Source organism: Alosa pseudoharengus, unplaced genomic scaffold (genome assembly GCF_046254945.1).
Source record: "Alosa pseudoharengus isolate Yale_2024_CS ecotype anadromous, Long Island Sound unplaced genomic scaffold, YU_APseudo_1.1 YU_APseudo_1.1_scf_18, whole genome shotgun sequence".
Classification (NCBI taxonomy): domain Eukaryota; kingdom Metazoa; phylum Chordata; class Actinopteri; order Clupeiformes; family Clupeidae; genus Alosa; species Alosa pseudoharengus.
This window is the reverse complement of record NW_027468650.1, coordinates 15,824,687-15,842,458: the sequence shown is the minus strand read 5'-3', so window position 1 is coordinate 15,842,458 and position 17,772 is coordinate 15,824,687. Positions and strand designations below refer to the sequence as shown.

The following is a 17,772-nucleotide window of genomic DNA, read 5'->3' as shown; positions in this document are numbered from 1 at the left end:
AAAACAAGTACTTCAGTACTTTTACTTAAGTAGACATCTGACTGTTGTACTTTTACTTGTACTTGAGTAAAATTTCGCAAAGGGTATCTGTACTTTTACTCAAGTAATGAAGCTGTGTACTTTGTCCGCCTCTGGGGATAATGGACGACACGGTGGTCTGTTCACAGAAGTTAATGCACGGTCGAGGTTGTAAAACGGCCCCGACGCGAAGCGGAGTGCATTAACTTCTGTGAACAGACCACCGTGGAGTCCATTATCCCGCTTATTCCACTGTTGTCACTTGCGTTGTGTTCATTTCCTGTTACAATTTAAACGTTTTAATCGCTAAAACTGTCTTGTTTGTAGAACTAATTTCTTCCGACACATATCAACTAATTTCTCAACTCACAGTACAAACTGCCGTTACTAGTTCTAAATGGATGGTTGCTACGGCCAAAGGCCAGTCGTTAGTTCTATCTCTCCCGTTGTCAAGCGGGCGTATCCCAAGATTCTGATGAACTTTAGCTTTGAAACATCGCTATTTTACTTAGACTGCTGTCATCCATCTAGCTAAAAGCCACCTCCGTCATATGCTACAATGTTGCAATGTTCTGAACGTCTGCATTTTACAGCTCGGATGCAACGTGACAGTTCATTTAAACTTCACAACGAGTTCGGCGAATTAATATACAAGTGTGATACGGCCAAAAAAATGTATCTACTTCATAGGTGTGCAGATAACATACTGTAATGATCTGAGCCTAGCTGTTCATGACTGTGCTCCCATGATGCTGTGCGGTGTGTGTATGTGTGTAATGTTTACGTTCTAAACCAGGTGGGTTGACAACGTTGTATGTTCTGTCTGTTGTGCTTATGTTTGCAGCTGGTTACATTGTTCATAACTAGGGTTGATTGGTGTGTGTTTTAGATACAGCCTAAGATAGATGTTTAGTGCTGGAGCATAAGGGCCAGGTCTGGCCCAGAATTATGTGTTCATGTGTTTTTGGTGCATAACCAATAAAAACCATTCTGAGACAACCTTGCCGTTTGTTACATTGGTGTCAGAAGTGGGATGTCGACCCCTACTGGACGGGAGGAGAAAGCTGCAACCGATGTCCGGGCGATGATGAGTTTCCTGCCAAGGCGACTCTTCGACAGCGCGCTCGCCCATGGCCACCTGCTGGGCCCAGCAGATGGAGCCAGCCTGCAGCGTGACCGTAACGAAGAAGGCCCGCCCCAGGCCACAGGAGGAGACGAACCGGGCTGATGGCAGCATCCCGCCACTGGAACCCGCTCCACACGGGAGCGAGGGAAATCGGCCGGTCCCCGGCGCAACGGCGGCGGAAGGGCGCTCCAACGGCAAGTTGCCCCGCTACAATGGTGAGAGGCCGCTGGCGACATACCTGGTGCAGGTCCGTCTGGCAGCCGAGCTGAATAGCTGGTCGGCGGAGAGAACGGGCGTACAGGTGGCGTTGGCCCTGGATGGGGAAGCGCTACAAGTATTAGAAGACCTGCCACCGGCAGAGCAAGCAAGCTGGACCGCAATCGAAGCCGCTCTGCAACGACGATTCGGCCAGAGAATCTTCACCAGCGATGCTCGAGAACAACTCGCTTCCAGACGGCGACAAAAGGGCGAGAGACTGGGCAAGTTCGCGGCTGACCTGCAGCTGTATGCCCGGCTGGGCTACCCAACGTACAGCCAGAGCCTACATGAACAGATGGCACTGGAAGCGTTTGTGCGAGGCATCCACCCAGAGCGGCTGAGAGAACACCTTCGCCTGAGCGACCCCAGCTCGCTGGCCGTGGCGCTGGCGGAGGCCGAACGGGTGGAAAACATCTTCCACACAACGGAGTCGAGGCATTGCGTACGCCAGACATCGATGGAGGAAAACGGGGGGGAGTTGGAGACGATGCGACAGACCACAGCACAGCCACCACAACGCCGCCTACGTGAATGGAAGAGGCTGGCCAGCGGAGACGGATGCTACCAGTGTGGCGAGCCGGGGCACATCGCGAGGTACTGTCCCGCCCCAGCACCCCTCACGCACGCGCCCCAGTCAAACTAGAGGGAGGTGGCACGGCGGGAAGGATGCCACCTTCAAGTTTCACTACCTCCCTGGCTATGGACTGCATACGGCTGGGCCGGCTCGGCCAAACAAGAGGACTCTATGTGGACTGTACGCTAGACGGGACTCGGTGTCGCGCCTTGATCGATACTGGCTCCACCATCTCGCTGGTGCGCCCCGGTCTCTTACCCGGCACGCTGGTAGCCAGACCCAGAGGCTGGTAAGAGACAAAAACACGCATCACCACAGTTACCGGACAGCGAGCGGAACTGTATGGACAAAAAGTGGTGTGTGTGTGCATCAACGGTGAGACGGCGAGCCGCCAGCTTTGGTTGGCTAGCATTCAGGATGATTGCATTCTCGGCCTGGACGTGCTAGAGAAATGGGGGGCTGTGGTGGACATTTCCCGGTTCACACTACACTTAGGGACGAGCAGCGTAGTGTTGCACACGGCGGGGAAGACAGAGCACGAAGTGCGGAGAGCTGGCGCGACGAAGAACTCTCCAACTCGCTCCACACAAGCCCGCAGAAAGCAAACTCGCAAAGAGTGCTCGCCAACCAAGACTCCGCCCCTCCCCACACAAGCCCGCGAAACTCAAGCAGGCGAAAACAACAGGTCTCATCCAGGTCCGCTTGCTGAGTCTCCGCCCCTCCCCACCCAAGCCCGCGAAATTCAAGCCCGCGAAAACAACAGGCCTCATCCAGGTCCGCTTGTTGAGTCCGCCACTGCTCAGCTCACGCCCACTAGAGAGGAGCCAGGAGAGCGGGTTGAGCAATCACCACTCTCCGCTCAGAGAGCGCGGCCCTCTGTAGAGACAAAGCAAGCCGTAAATGAACTCTGCACTCGTAGCTGTGAGGGGCTGAGTGAAGCACAGGGTAGCCAGGTGCGTACACCAACATCTTTGCCGCAAGAGATGAGGACTGCACCCGAACGAGTCTGGTCCAACACGATAACGACACCGGAAATGCCCGGCCCATCCGACTTCGCTTACCATTCGCCAAACGACAAGCAGCTGAAGAAAAGATAAAGGAGATGGCCGCGGCAGGAGTAATAGAGCCAAGCAGTAGTCCCTGGGCTGCGCCAGCTGTACTCGTGCGGAAGAAGGACGGCTCGTGGCGGTTCTGTGTTGACTACAGGCGCCTCAACCAGGTAACCCGGAAAGACTCCTACCCGCTTCCCCGCATTGACGATGCGCTGGACAGCATTGCCGGCTCCTGCTGGTTTAGCTCGCTGGACGTGCGCAGTGGCTACTGGCAGATTGAGCTAGCCCCGGAAGCTCGGCCGAAGACAGCGTTCACCATCGGGCAAGGGCTGTGGCAGTTCCAGGTACTTCCGTTCGGCCTGTGCAACGGGCCAGCGAACTTCGAGCGGCTGATGGAGCGTGTCCTGGCGGGCATTCCACGAACATGCTGTGTGGTTTACCTAGACGACATCCTGTGTCATGCAACGGACTTCACCGGTGCCATAGGACATCTGGAGAAGGTGTTCGACGCCATACGAGGTGCTGGGCTCAAACTGCACCCGAAAAAGTGCCACCTGTTCCGGAGGCAAACCGGGTTCCTGGGCCATGTCGTGGGGGCTGCCGGAGTGGCCACCGACCCAGCTAAGGTGGAGACGGTGAGACGTTGGCCTGTTCCAAGCGATGGTGCTGAGCTGCGGAGCTTCCTGGGCCTGGCGTCATATTACCGGCGCTTCATTCGGGACTTTGCTACAGTCGCCAGCCCGCTGCATCGATTGACGCACAAAGGCCAACTCTTCGAGTGGACACGGGAGTGCGACGCGGCATTCCGGCGGCTGCGGAGGGCGCTATGTGAGGCCCCAGTGCTCGCTTTCCCTGACCCTCGACTGCCGTTTATCCTGGACACCGACGCCAGCGACGTGGGCGTCGGCGCCGTCCTCTCACAAGCAGGCGAGCAGGGCGAGCAAGTGGTCGCATACTTCAGCCGCTCACTGGACCGAGCGGAGAAGAATTACTGCGTGACCCGCAGAGAACTGTTGGCTGTGGTGGTTGCAGTGCGCCATTTCCGAACCTACCTCTACGGCAAACGGTTCCTGCTGAGAACGGACCACGCGTCGCTCACCTGGCTGCTTAACTTCAAAGAACCAGAGGGCCAGCTGGCTCGCTGGTTGGAGGCGCTCCAGGACTACGACATGGAGATTCGACACCGGGCGGGTCGCCTTCACGGCAACGCGGATGCCCTGTCCAGGCGTCCGTGTGCAGCAGACCAGTGCCAACACTGCCACCGGAGGGAGGAGAGGAGCCTGGCCGCGGCTCAACCGGAGCCCGCTCGTCGGCTACAGGCTGCATCACCGCTGGCAGAGAAAGAGAGAGTCGCTGTTTTCAACGCTAGCCAGCGTCGCGCCAATGAGAGGGTCAGCGCTCGACAACAGCACGCCAGTGAGGGAGCCAACGCTCGTCAGCAGCACGCCAGCGAGAGACTCAACGCTCGCCAGCGCCGCGCCATCAAGAGAGCCACCGCTCGCCAGCTTCACGCCAGCGAGAGAGTCAACTCCCGCTAGCAGCACCCCGAGGTCGTCTCGCCGCCTTCCGCTACCAGCTACAGTGATCGAGAGACCGGAGACAACGCACCGCAGCCCAACACGACGCAGCACTGCAGAGCGGCAGCTGGGGCCACGGACGTGCAGTCGCCGGTGGACGTGATGTCGAGGGAGGAGATCCGGAAGGCGCAATCGGAAGACGCCACACTCGGCCGAGTGTGGTCATGGATCGAAGCCGGTCAGCGACCGCCATGGACTGACGTATCAGCACTCGATCCAGAGACCAAAGCGATTTATTCACAGTGGCCGGGAATAGTAGCACGTCAAGGACTGTTGTATAGACACTGGCGAGCTCCCGATAGACAATCTGACATTTTCCAGTTGCTGGTTCCTGCTGGATTACGAGCCTGTGTACTGGAACATGTGCATGGGGCAGTGGGGGCGGCTCATTTCGGCATTGCAAAGACTCTTCGTCGGCTGAGAGGCCACTTCTATTGGCCGGGATGCAGGCTGGACGTTGAACTGCATGTTCACTGCTGTGACGCCTGCACAGCAAAGAAGGGCCCCACGCGACGCTCGCACGCTCCGCTGCAGCAATACGCAGTCGGGGCTCCCATGGAGCGGGTAGCCGTCGATGTCATGGGCCCACTGCCAGTCACAGAGCGGGGAAATCGCTACGTGCTCGTGGCCATGGACTATTTCACTAAGTGGCCGGAGGCGTATGCAGTGCCAGATCAGAGCGCCCACACGACAGCAGACAGACTGGTCACTGAGATGTTCTGCCGGTTCGGGGCACCAGAAGAGCTCCACAGCGACCAAGGGCGGAATTTCGAGGCAGAGGTGTTTGCCGAGGTTTGCCAGCGCATGGGCATCCGGAAAACGAGAACAACACCTCTGCATCCACAAAGCGACGGGCTGGTGGAACGGTTTAACCGGACGCTAGCAGTGCAGCTGGCCATATTGGCCGACCGCCGACAAAAGGACTGGGACTTACACTTGCCCCTGGTGCTCTGGGCATATCGCACAGCGGTGCAAGAGTCAACGAAATGCACACCGGCAGCTCTGATGTTCGGGCGAGAGCTACGCACGCCGGTGGACTTGGTGTTCAGTTCGCCTCCGGAAGCGGAGATTGGAGGTAAGCCAGGGCTGGAATACTACAAGCAGCTACGCGAGAGACTGAAAGGAGTACACAGGTTGGCCAGGCAGGCTATGAGTGAAGCTGGAATACGTCAAAAGCGAGCTTACGATACGCGCTGTCGCGGCCAGGAGTTCCAGACCGGCGATAAAGTGTGGGTGTACTGCCCGGAGAGAAAGAAAGGCATTTCCCCGAAACTCACTAGCCAGTGGGTCGGGCCGTGCGATGTCTTAGAGAAGCTGTCTGATGTGGTTTATCGTGTGAGACTGATTAAGCGTCGGAGAGTTGTGGCTCTCCACCGTGATCGACTGGCCCCGTATCGACCCCTGGCCTCAGCTGAGGGTCGTGGAGACTTTGACACTGACTCTGTGGAACTTGGTGACAATGGAGCTGTGGCTCTAACACCTGTCACCGTGCAGCCTTCACCGGAAGTCACCGCCGCGACAGCGGGGCGCCCACAACGCCAGCGTCGCGTCCCAGTCAGGCTCATGGACTGATGTAGGGTAAGACTTGAGTCAAGGGGACATAGACTAAGTCTCGGGGGGGCTGTGTAATGATCTGAGCCTAGCTGTTCATGACTGTGCTCCCATGATGCTGTGCGGTGTGTGTATGTGTGTAATGTTTATGTTCTAAACCAGGTGGGTTGACAACGTTGTATGTTCTGTCTGTTGTGTTTATGTTTGCAGCTGGTTACATTGTTCATAACTAGGGTTGATTGGTGTGTGTTTTAGATCCAGCCTAAGATAGATGTTTAGTGCTGGAGCATAAGGGCCAGGTCTGGCCCAGAATTATGTGTTTGTGTGTTTTTGGTGCATAACCAATAAAAACCATTCTGAGACAACCTTGCCGTTTGTTACAATACGGTTAATGGTCGTTCTAAATTACGTAGGACAATGGGAAATTCAACCAAGCAGTGGAATAATTTGTGTTATTTGTGTCACATAAGGCATAATTTTCATGATGCGGGTTTTGTGCCCTCTTACCCAACTTCTGTAAGCTCCCAGATCCATGTTTCAGGGAAGAAGGTGCGAATAGTCTGAGCTGGGTTGAAAGCTCCTCCAACTGCAGCAGCCACCGGAGGATCTACGAGAGTGATTGAATCACACCCCTCAGTCCTCTGAACACACCATTCATACACACTCATCTGTTCTCTGACCATACCCCTTAGTCATCCAACAACACCCCTGAGTCATTCAGACACTCCCCTCAATTATCTAGCCACACCCTTCAGTCATTCAGGCGCACCCCTCAATCCTCTGGTCATGCCCCTCAGTCATTCAGACACACACATTAGTCATCACCCCCTCATTCATTCTGACACACCCCTCAGCCCTCTGACCACATCCCTATAAAGCTTATCAATGAAACTGGAACTTGTATATAATGAGTATAAAGTGAATGTGACAAGCATTGCATTGTCAAACTGACCATATTCACCAGCACCCATTAATGTGTATTGGTGGCCCCTGTAGACAACACAGGAGGGTGTGCGGACGTGCAGGTCTGATGCCACTTTCAGCCCTAATCTCTGCCAGAAACAAGGTCAGCAGGTAAATACTCTTGAAGTCAGCAGGGTACAATATCCACACCATATAAATCACCCCATACACATTGTGTGCATATATACAATATCCACACCACATACAGAGTATTATGTATAAATCACCCCAAACACACTGTGTGCATCATTTGTGATGCTGGTTTGCATGGCCATTGAGGATCGGCGAGGTCTAAGGTGAAGGCAGTCAAAACGATCTTGAACTTGAGAGGGAATGCCACGGAACTGACTCTGTGCCATGCCGAACATCTGTATTGAAACATAAACACACACAACTAGAATCTAGCTAACCTGCTGTGGACAGCATACACTACCATAGGAGAGACAAGAGAGGAATCATATGAAATACATGGATGATAAGTGTCTATAAAAAATGTATACCGGTAATGCTCAGGAGGAGAGACAACATGCATGTCCTAACATCATTCATATGTGTTCTGTCATTTTACTTGGTAACGTCGTCATTCTGTACCTTGATTTTAATATTGTATTGCTTTAAATGTTTAGCCTTTCATTATATGTTCACCACATCCATCATTAATCCAACCACACCCCTTGGTCATGTACCACACCCCTTAGGCACCCAACCACACCCATTAGTGATCTAACTACCGGTACACCTCTAAATTATATCTGCAGTGATATTTATACTTTGATTGACCATTTGTTACTTTTGTCATCAAATATTCCAATGCAGATTGGAAACATATTGGAGCAAACTCAAAGTGAATTGAAACTACACTACACGCTGAACAAGTATATCAACCATATTAGCATCCAAGCGTGAGCCTTTCTCCAGGATAAAGATGCTCTGATCCACAGCACTGAGGCCACACAGAGAGCCAGGCGGAGCTGACAGCTGCAGGGAGCTCTCCTCTCCAGGAACCGCTTTTGGGGGGGAGAACTGCACCGACACCTGTGTAGTAGACAGGAGGTTTTACTTTGGGGGGGAGAATCAGCAGGTTAGACCAGTAAATTACAGTTTTTTTTACAACTGTTTACGCATATTTTCAAAGTTCTTTGTCATTTTTTCAAAACTCTACACCAGGGCTTTGAACAGGATTTCCCCCCCCAATTGGTTCGTTCCTAACAGAAACAGTATTTTAACGTTTCCGGTTTTGGGTTCAACCCTAAAATTGACATTCCTGAACCAGTTAGAACAAAAAAATAAAGTTCCCGAGCCAGTTAATAACGTTCCATGTCAGCTGTGGGACATACAAATAAGTAGGCTGGTCATTAGGACTTTACAATTATATTGTTAGGCTACATCATTTTCCTTAAGTCTCTATCCTGTCATCAAACAGTATTATATTACTAATATTTTCAGTATTATACATGAATCAAGACAAGGACAATTTCTGCCATGTCTTTTATTAGCAAACAACTGAACACATATCCATTATACTTCTTAGATACCGGTAGCTCAATTGGTGCAAAGGACAAATAGGGCAGGCTACATAGCTCTCATCAGTGTTGGGAAGGTTACTTTCTAAATGTATTCCGTTACAGAATACAGAATAAATGCACAAAAATGTAATTTGTAACGTATTCCGTTACGTTACTCAATCTGAGTAACTATACATGGATTACTTCCGCATTGAATTGCGTTTTATAAGTGTGGGAATGCGGCCATCAAATCCTGCTTACTAAACAGGCCTAATTCTGGTGTGTTCTTCTGTTCTAAATGGCTGAAGTGTTAGGCCCACATAGGAGAATGTAAAGTCAACTAAGCTAGCAAGGTGACCACTAAAACTACTGCAGGCGACTAGGCTAATTAAAACAAACAAAAAAAATAGACTACTTTAAGGGCGTAGCCAGAAATTATAATTAAGTTGTGCCTGTGAGATTTTTCGGTTGCATCAACCCAGTAGGCTACAAGTGAGGGGCGCATAGGTGGAACGCAAATGACCTGCAATGTAAACACTATAGGCCAGGCCTACTGTACAGTATATCAGTGCTCTCAAAATGAACGTGATGGCGTAATGACAATCAAAAACCTCACGAAAAAATATGCTACTCGCAAGAACAATTCTTCAGAGGCTACACCATAATTCATTTTAAAACGTAAATGTAGATCTAATTAGAAAAAAAATAAGCCATAAAGTACGGAAGCGTATTGCTGCCACACTAAAATAAATAAAAAGGCTCAGTATTATGTAATTACGTGAAAAGTTTCTTGTTATAACAATATCTTTTTCACGTTTTAACAAGATATGTATCACGTTATTACATGAAATTATCACGTTATTTCATGATAATGATATTTTCACGTTATAACTCATATAGGTTTGGTCAGATTTTTTTTTTTTCCTTTTCGCATGGCAGATTTTCCATCAAGGATTCCCGGGACACTGAAAGACTGGGGTACACGAAACTTGGTGGGCATGTAGCCCCACATGGATAGCATGGAACCATCATTTTTCGTTTTGATCTGTAGCCCCCCCGCTGGACTGGACCCCCTGAAAGGAGGGTAGGGCAGACACAGTTTTCTGTGAATATCTCGAGAACTGTAGGGTTTAGGAGGACCACCTTTTTTTTGTATGTTGATCTTAAGGGGCCATGTCAACCTATTCCATAACCAGTCATTTCATGTATAGTGCCACCTAGTTAAAAACAAAAAAGTGAAAATGAGGTGTTGTAATCGTAGGTATCTGTGACCTAACATGGTCAAAACTGCACGAAATTGGAGGTGTAGGATCATTATGACACCCTCTGAATGCACGCCAAGTTTCGTAGAATTCCGTTTATGGGGGGCCACACAATAAATTAATTTATGTTACTGTACACCAACTGGCCTGTAGGTGGCCGGACACAGTTTTCTGTGAATATCTCAAGAACCGTAGGGCCTAGGAGGAAAATCTTTTTTTTGTATGTTGGTCTTAAGGGGCCATGTTAACCCATCCCATTACCACTTATTTCATTATAGCGCCACCTAGTTAAAAATTAAAAAGCAAAAAATTAGGTGTTTTAATCACAATATCTCTGGCTGATATGGTCAAAACTGCACGAAATTGAAAGTGTAGGATCATTATGACACCCTCCAAATGTATGCCAAGTTTCGTGGACTTTCGTTCATGGGGGGCCTTACAATAAAATAATTTATGTGTATATTTAGTGACGTACACCAGCAAGGATTCCCGGGACACTGAAAGACCGGGGTACACAAAACTTGGTGGGCATGTACCCCCACATAGCATGGAACCATCATTTTTCGTTTTGATCTGTAGCCCCCCCGCTGGACTGGACCCCCCGAAAGGAGGGTAGGGCAGACACAGTTCTCTGTGAATATCTTGAGAACTGTAGGGCCTAGGATGACCATTTTTTTTTGTGCACAAACAGATACACACACACACACACACATTCACAGTAATCATACGTATGACACATACTCACACAGTGGACATATGTACGCTTGCATGCACAGGCACATACGCAGGCACACACACAAGCACGCACACACACACACACACACACACTCACACACCCACACACATAACATAAACATAACACAAACAATCAAGAATTTCTCAGTATTATGAACAGGCAAGATGGAGGTGGGGTTGTATAAAATGAATTTTACATGTGAAATCTATGAACTAATCATGTTTTGGTACTTGTTGTCTAGCAGATACCAGTGAGAATTGAGTGTGGATAATGCAATTTAGTGAGATAGTTAAAATCATATAGGCCTTTCAGCGTGATTTATTTTTGTGGAAAAAATGTGCTGTACATCTAGTTTTAAATGAAAATGTGAGTAAATGCAGTTTGTCAGTGTGGTAGTTGGCTGCATACTGGTGTATGAAGGCATATGTGGTTTATGATCTGTCTGGTTAATTGAGAAATGTTACATGTTGTGATCACTGCTGCTGGACATCAAAGCATCATACTTCACCTTCCCTTACCTTGCTTCTGAAGCACTTTTCCGTTTGAAATTGCTTGCTTTTTGCCAAGACCATCTCACTGGGAAAGACACAGTAGACCAGAATGTCCATGAAATTAGCCATCTCAGGTGTGACAGGCAGTTCGAAGGACACCTGGCCTTCAACTACAGTTTGGGTGATCTTTATTGGAGCCTTCACAAACCCATGGTGAACAATCTCACCATTGGATAAAACCTGCAACACACCAAAAGTAACCCAGTGTCCCGTGTAGACAATTTTAAAATGGCTTGTCTGAAGAGCTGAGGTGGAAGTAAGACATTTTCTTTTTTTAGATGCACTCTTTCTAATGGGATTGAAATCCCTTACAGGTACACACACACACATACACACACACACACACACATACACACACACACACACACCAGGTAAATTATGTCCACAGTGTCTGTGGTGAAGGTCTCTCCAGTGAAGACATAGCGAATGCTAATGGTTGCAACTGTGTGGCACTTCAGAGGCTCGTTTGGGCTCGTGATGTATAGAGAGCTGTGTGAGGCTGGTAGCTGAGATGGATTCCTGTGCAATGTAACCCAAAAAGTTCCTTCGTCATAGAAGGGGACCCTTGCCTGCAAATAAGTGACATCATATGAATGTGCAATGTGCATTTGTTCAATGTAGTCAGAGGGTCAGCTCTGCTGAGGTCAGTCTGCTGAGGTCAGTGAGGGTCTTACAAACAGGAGGATGTTGTCCTTATTGAGAGCAGCGGTGTGGAAAGAGAAACTGGCCAGTCCATCAGAGTCAGTGGTGATGCTCATCAGGGGCTCTTGGTGTGCATGTAAATACAGAGAAACTGGCTTATATGCAACACCTGTTCCATTAAAATGCCTCATTCTGATCTGTGGACGCAGAGCAGAGAGGACAAAGCAAGAGTGTAATATGCAAATAGGCAGGCAGGGAAATTCACAGAATAAGTTTTAGTCCAGACCATACCTTTCCCTCCACAACTGATCCATATTCATACACATTTGGGGTCTCTTCAAATGTGATGCTTCCATGGGAGTAGGAAATCCAGATTATTGCAGTCTTGGACTTGCTCACCTCTTAAAATTGTAAAAATAATTATTTACATTTATTCATTTAGCAGACATTTTTATCCAAACTTACATATCTCAATTACATCACAAGGGCAACTTGGGGTTGCCATGCCATGTGCCTTGCTCAAGAGCACAACGGTGGAAGCTGGATATTGAACCCACAACTTTCCTGGCTACTGCAGGCTTTCCTAGCTCCTAATGACCACTATGCTACCATCGCCCTAACAACAACAACAACAACGCTAGCATCAGTAAAATCCATATCATAACCCTTACAGTATGTGTGGATTTGCTATTCGATCATGGCTGTTTTCTGTGTGTGTGTGTGTGTGTTTGTGGATGCTGTCCTATATGAATGGGCATCAGGAAGCAATAAAATATGCTTTTCCTCTTTATCATTTACTCACCTGTTTCCTCCTCAATGACTGTGGCATTGAAATCAAGAGCATCGTCTAGCTTTGTAGCAAAGCCACTGTCAGTAAAAAATGTCATGTTGAACACATGAGAAGCACAGCCTGAGTCACCCATCTGTGGGGATGAAAACAGGTTAGTTACATAGAGCCCTTCAGACACTTTAAGGGCTCAGTATACTCGACACAGTCGTCACTGTGTGCACCAGTGTGTCAAAGTGATGTTGTGATCCCTCTGAATTTCAACCCAATTCAACAGGTCATACATCCCTTTGCAACTTGCACGCACGCACACACACACACACACACACACACACACACACACACACACACACGCACAAATGCACACACTTGCAAGCAGGATGGACTAGCTAGAAGTCAGGATCAGTGCGCCTCTTAAGGCTAGCCTAGAAATCTAGACGCACCCTAGCGGCAGAAAATTACATTTGGCTTGTGAGCTGGAAAAATTACATTTCTATCAGGCCAATCAAATGGTGTATAGAGACGTTAGGCAGGCTTAACATAATAATTGATGGCAGAGTTGCAACGGTTTGACTTGAATTCCCGGCTATTTGAAAACGGATATTGCTGTTGGCGAACAGCGTGACACGAGATAAGCTTTTTTTAAGTTGGCAAAAGTTTGAACTAGCCAACTAGCTCCGCTGGTGGGAACGCATGAGCTGTCCTATTGCGTGCAGAGGGAATTTGAAAGACAACCGTTTATCCCACTCCTCGGACTGAGCACTGCCAACGGTGAGTGCCCAGACCCTACATTTTAATGTGGTTCTGGCTCGTCAGGCTATCTTAAGGCATCAGGTACAGTACCACATTTTTGCTTGAAGGTGCAGTCAGTGATTGCGGAAGAAGTCACATTAATCATGACCTGCTCAGAGTGTGTCAGAAGAGTTTATGTGCCATCAAAATGATTCTGGAAATGTTACTTTTAGGTATGAAAATATTTAGGGGGCTTTAAGGCATCCATTGTATTTTTTTAAGCATTTATTAGTATGACAATGTAGAGTAGGCAGGGGGTAAGTGAAGTGTGGGGTGGGTTCTGAAGACTACATCAGGTTGGATTCGAACCTGGGTCCGCATGGGCACCTGACCAGAGACCTACCTCCAGGGAAGCATTGAGACACAGAGGACTGAGGGTTTCACCCAGGCTCAGCATCCAGGTTCTCGCATGACGGCACAAAACCATTAAAACCAAACCTGGGACAGGCAGCCCATAAGTGTATCTGAGAACAGAGCTTTGCTTTAGAATTGGGTTTAGAATCATAATGTATGTGTACATGAATGTGTGTGCATGTGTGTGTGAGTGAGAGAGAGAGAGAGAGAGAGACAAAAAGGAACTGAGTGTGCATGAAGAGACTCACTTTCCGCACACCTTTAGCTCGAGGACATCTGAGCCGACACTGACCACAAAGGGATGGTCTGTTGTTACCTCAAACTTAGGCAGCACTAAATCAGAGGGAGTTTATTTCAAGGAACATGCCAACATTTTGGGAAATTAGCTTATTCACTGTCTCCCCCAGAGTTACATAAGATGATACATACCCTTCTTCTTCTGTGCGTGCAGTTACTCAGTCTGAAGCACCCATCGTTAGCATAGCTTCGCATAGTGAATTGAAGTGGGCAGTTCCAACTAGCCCATAGCACCCAAAGGTGACAAAAAAACACCATTTTCCCATTTACATGTTGTGACTCAACTTTACAACATACAAGCTACAGATAGGCAGTTTTCTAAGCATATTCAAACTTGGAACTATGTTTTCATTTAGGAAAAGCACTGCTACTTGGGTGGAGTGATTTGCACACAGCACCTGAAAAGCGGCAGTAGCAGTGCTTCGTCTGAATGAGAATGTAGTTCCAAGCATGTATAACCTATGATTAGAAAATTGCTGCATTTGCATTTGCATTTTACATTTAAATTTGTACACGTTGTGTTTACTGTATACTAGTCACAACATGTAAATAGAACAATGTTTGAGTTATTTTGTCACTTTTGGGAGATAGGCTAGTTGGAACTGCCCACCTCAATGAGCTATGCTAATGGTGGGTGCTTCAGACTGAGTTACTGCACACATGGAAACGAGAAGAGTATGTATCATCTCAGGGGCGCCACTAGGGTTGTATTCTATAGTACGCACCATGGCCCAGGGCGCTATTTTAATGCATCATTTTAATGCAATTTGGGTGGGACAGAAATACCTTTACAGAGCAAGCAGCTCTGGCCATATCGGCTCTGGCTCACATGACGTGAACATTGCTTCAAATGCATTATACCCAACACTACCCAACACGCGAACAAGGGAAAGAAAAAAAAAAGAAACCAATGAGCTTATGTCACGATTTGCGATAGGCCTAGGCCTAGAGAAAAGACAGCTATGTAACCTAACAATAAGGATTTGCTTACAATGCTGTTTGTCCCAAACTTTGAGACGATCCATACTTTAGCCTACACATTAACTGAATCTTATCAATCTTGAAACCCGAACTGCAATGTTCCAAACAGAGTGACTCTATGCAATGCCTAATCTCACTGTAACTGTGGTGTCAAATCCAAATTAAATAATACAAACTCAAAAGAAGTCCGCACACTGTGGATGTATACTGCAGATGATGGCTTTAATGCACTCCGGAGCATTAGTGAAGCAAACAAGTAAGTGAAAGCTAAGCTAAGCAAAGTGAGCTGTGAGCAGTGAGCTAACATCATCTGGCTGTTGTCCAGCCTTTATACCCCTTCAAGTCATCCCAGACAAGACACTCTATGTTTACAGATAACTGACCAAGTAATATATGGTACTCCACCTTTGCCCTCTCATCCTGTTATTCCTACATTCTTTAGGTTGTGCCATTCTTTAGGTTTTGCTTACATTTCCTGGCACCAAACCTTATCTATGCCATTTTCTGCCAGGCCTGCTCTTTCACTTAAACCAGTCTTCCTTTCCCACACTGAACATACTACAGAATTCAGTTTCACAAAACAATGATATTACACAGAAGAAAGATACTACATAAAAGATATATAAACTAAAGGATATATTTCAATAAAGGCCATGACATAACTATAACTGCTAAAAACAGTGCGCCTATGACTGTTAAACATCTGAAAAATATTAAGCTGTTGTTTTCTTTTCATGACGAGCACTACGCTTGAATGATTTATGACTGAATGGAACGTTGAGTTTTTAAGCGCCAGAACTGACCTCTCCAGAATAAGTCCCGCCTCCGTAACTTCCGTATCCATCCAACTTCCGGGCGTGGATTGTCTATGAGAAATAACATGGCGTTTCGAAATATCATACCGGTAAAACATCTGTAGGTAGCGAAGTTGAAAAAGCTGGTGGGCAGATTGGCCTACACACTTCTGCCATATAGTTTCCACTGGATTTTTTGATTGTCGGTGCCGTTTAAGTAGTATACTATAGACTATACTACTTAAACGGCACCGAAAATCAAAAAATCCAGTGGAAACTAGATGGCAGAAGTGTGTAGGTCAATCTGCCCAGCAGCTTTTTTTAATTTGTCACCTACAGAGTTTGACAGGTACGATCTTTCAAAACGCCATGTTATTTCCCATAGACAATCCACGCCCGGAAGTTGGATGGATACGGAAGTTAGGAGGCGGGATATATTCTGGAGAAGTCTACTGCTTATCATGTCATGACAAAGTTTACACCAATCATCTTAATGTATTCTTATGTTGAGATGTCCATTCTCTTTGCCCTAAACATAGGCTATCATTTGTGTCAATTAAGACAGTACACAAGCTATTTTTATTGTTGTAATACTGAATGATTTCATGAATAAAGTGTTGAAAAATTGTACGCACATGCGTACAGGATTACGGCTGGCGGCGCCACTGTATCATCTTATCTAACTCTGGGGGAGATGGCGAATAAGCTAATATTCCAAAAAGTGGGTGTGTTCCTTTAAGATGTGTACAAATAGTATAGTACTATATTTCTTTACAGTAAACAGCTGAATTGTCAGACATAGGCCTACTATATTTCTACACATTAAAGAGCTAGGTTGTTAGATTTCTTCTGCTGGGCTATCGGACATACCGTACTTCTTCACTCTAAAGCCATGGGTCGCCGTGGCATGGTCCTGATTGGTGTAAACATAGAAGAAGTAGGCCCCCTCCGGTGCTTCTGAGCTCAAGGTGTGGGAGAGAGCCAGGATCTGGCCCTGTGACGAGTAGTTCAGCCACTGCCCAATCCTGGTCCCTCCACTATTCTGTTTAAACAGGACAAGAGGTGAATCAGAGACTCTTACAGCTGGAGACTCTTACATGTTTATATTGCAGTGGATGATCTACAAACACTTCTGATATACAACAATATGCTCATGCAATAATGGATTGTGTTACCTTAAGTTCCACAACTGGATACTGCAAAAGTAGGAAAAAGAGATGTTACAAGAACAGTTGTGAATAAAGTAATCAAATTACAAATTACTACTACACTATTTGTAGTCGCAGGGCATGAAATCATAAAAGTTAAATGTGTTAAAGTCCTCCTCTGGTATGCATTTAGATTTCATTGGCTGAAGCACAGAACAAGTGGTTTGAATCACTAGCCCACATGATTGCGGGCTACTCCAGCAGCTGCTGACTGGGGAACAGATTTGGGTTGGCTCTTGGTCCGATACATTCTGGACTTGGCTGATATTTGGGTTAAGCAATTTGGGATCAACACACAGCACCTGAGTCAGGTTCTTTATGCGACATACCAAAGTCCATGAGGCCAGTGTTGACATTTAAGTAAGGCGGAGATCACGGCCAGCAGCAAGTGGCAGCAGCAAGCGTAATGCAACGCTCAGACCATAATAAGTTCTACCTCGTTCCTATGGTAACACAAATGGTTTGCCGTAACTGACAATTGAATACACCCGTGCTGCGCTTTGAAAGTTGGACCAAGTTCAACGCTCAGCTTGTTCAACCGCTGGCCGCTGGCTAATGTGATCCCCGCCTAAAACCTTTGGTTACATTCAGTTTGCATAGGATTGTCACATAGTGGGAGCTCTCTTTGCCTCACCTCTCCATTAACTGCGATAAACTTTGTGTCCAATGAGATCACTCTGAAATGCACTGCAGAAGATGACAATGTTATAATCAGATCTGTTAATGCAGGTATGCTGTGAAGCC

General features: G+C 47.4%; 1 protein-coding gene across 1 annotated transcript in view; it reads right to left on the bottom strand.

Moving 5' to 3' along the window:
- LOC143131454 (alpha-2-macroglobulin-like protein 1) overlaps positions 1–17,772 on the bottom strand; it is a 33,138-nt gene that overhangs the window by 12,893 nt on the left and 2,473 nt on the right. The window contains exons 4-17 of the mRNA XM_076291109.1: positions 17,663–17,715; positions 16,996–17,016; positions 16,691–16,862; positions 13,997–14,081; positions 13,738–13,858; positions 12,618–12,738; positions 12,107–12,216; positions 11,848–12,012; positions 11,542–11,742; positions 11,141–11,353; positions 7,984–8,154; positions 7,347–7,487; positions 7,109–7,208; positions 6,664–6,763 (exon numbers count right to left, since the gene is read on the bottom strand). Coding sequence (XP_076147224.1) covers positions 6,664–6,763; positions 7,109–7,208; positions 7,347–7,487; positions 7,984–8,154; positions 11,141–11,353; positions 11,542–11,742; positions 11,848–12,012; positions 12,107–12,216; positions 12,618–12,738; positions 13,738–13,858; positions 13,997–14,081; positions 16,691–16,862; positions 16,996–17,016; positions 17,663–17,715 — 1,774 coding nt within the window. The remainder of the gene's footprint in view (positions 1–6,663; positions 6,764–7,108; positions 7,209–7,346; positions 7,488–7,983; positions 8,155–11,140; positions 11,354–11,541; positions 11,743–11,847; positions 12,013–12,106; positions 12,217–12,617; positions 12,739–13,737; positions 13,859–13,996; positions 14,082–16,690; positions 16,863–16,995; positions 17,017–17,662; positions 17,716–17,772) is intronic.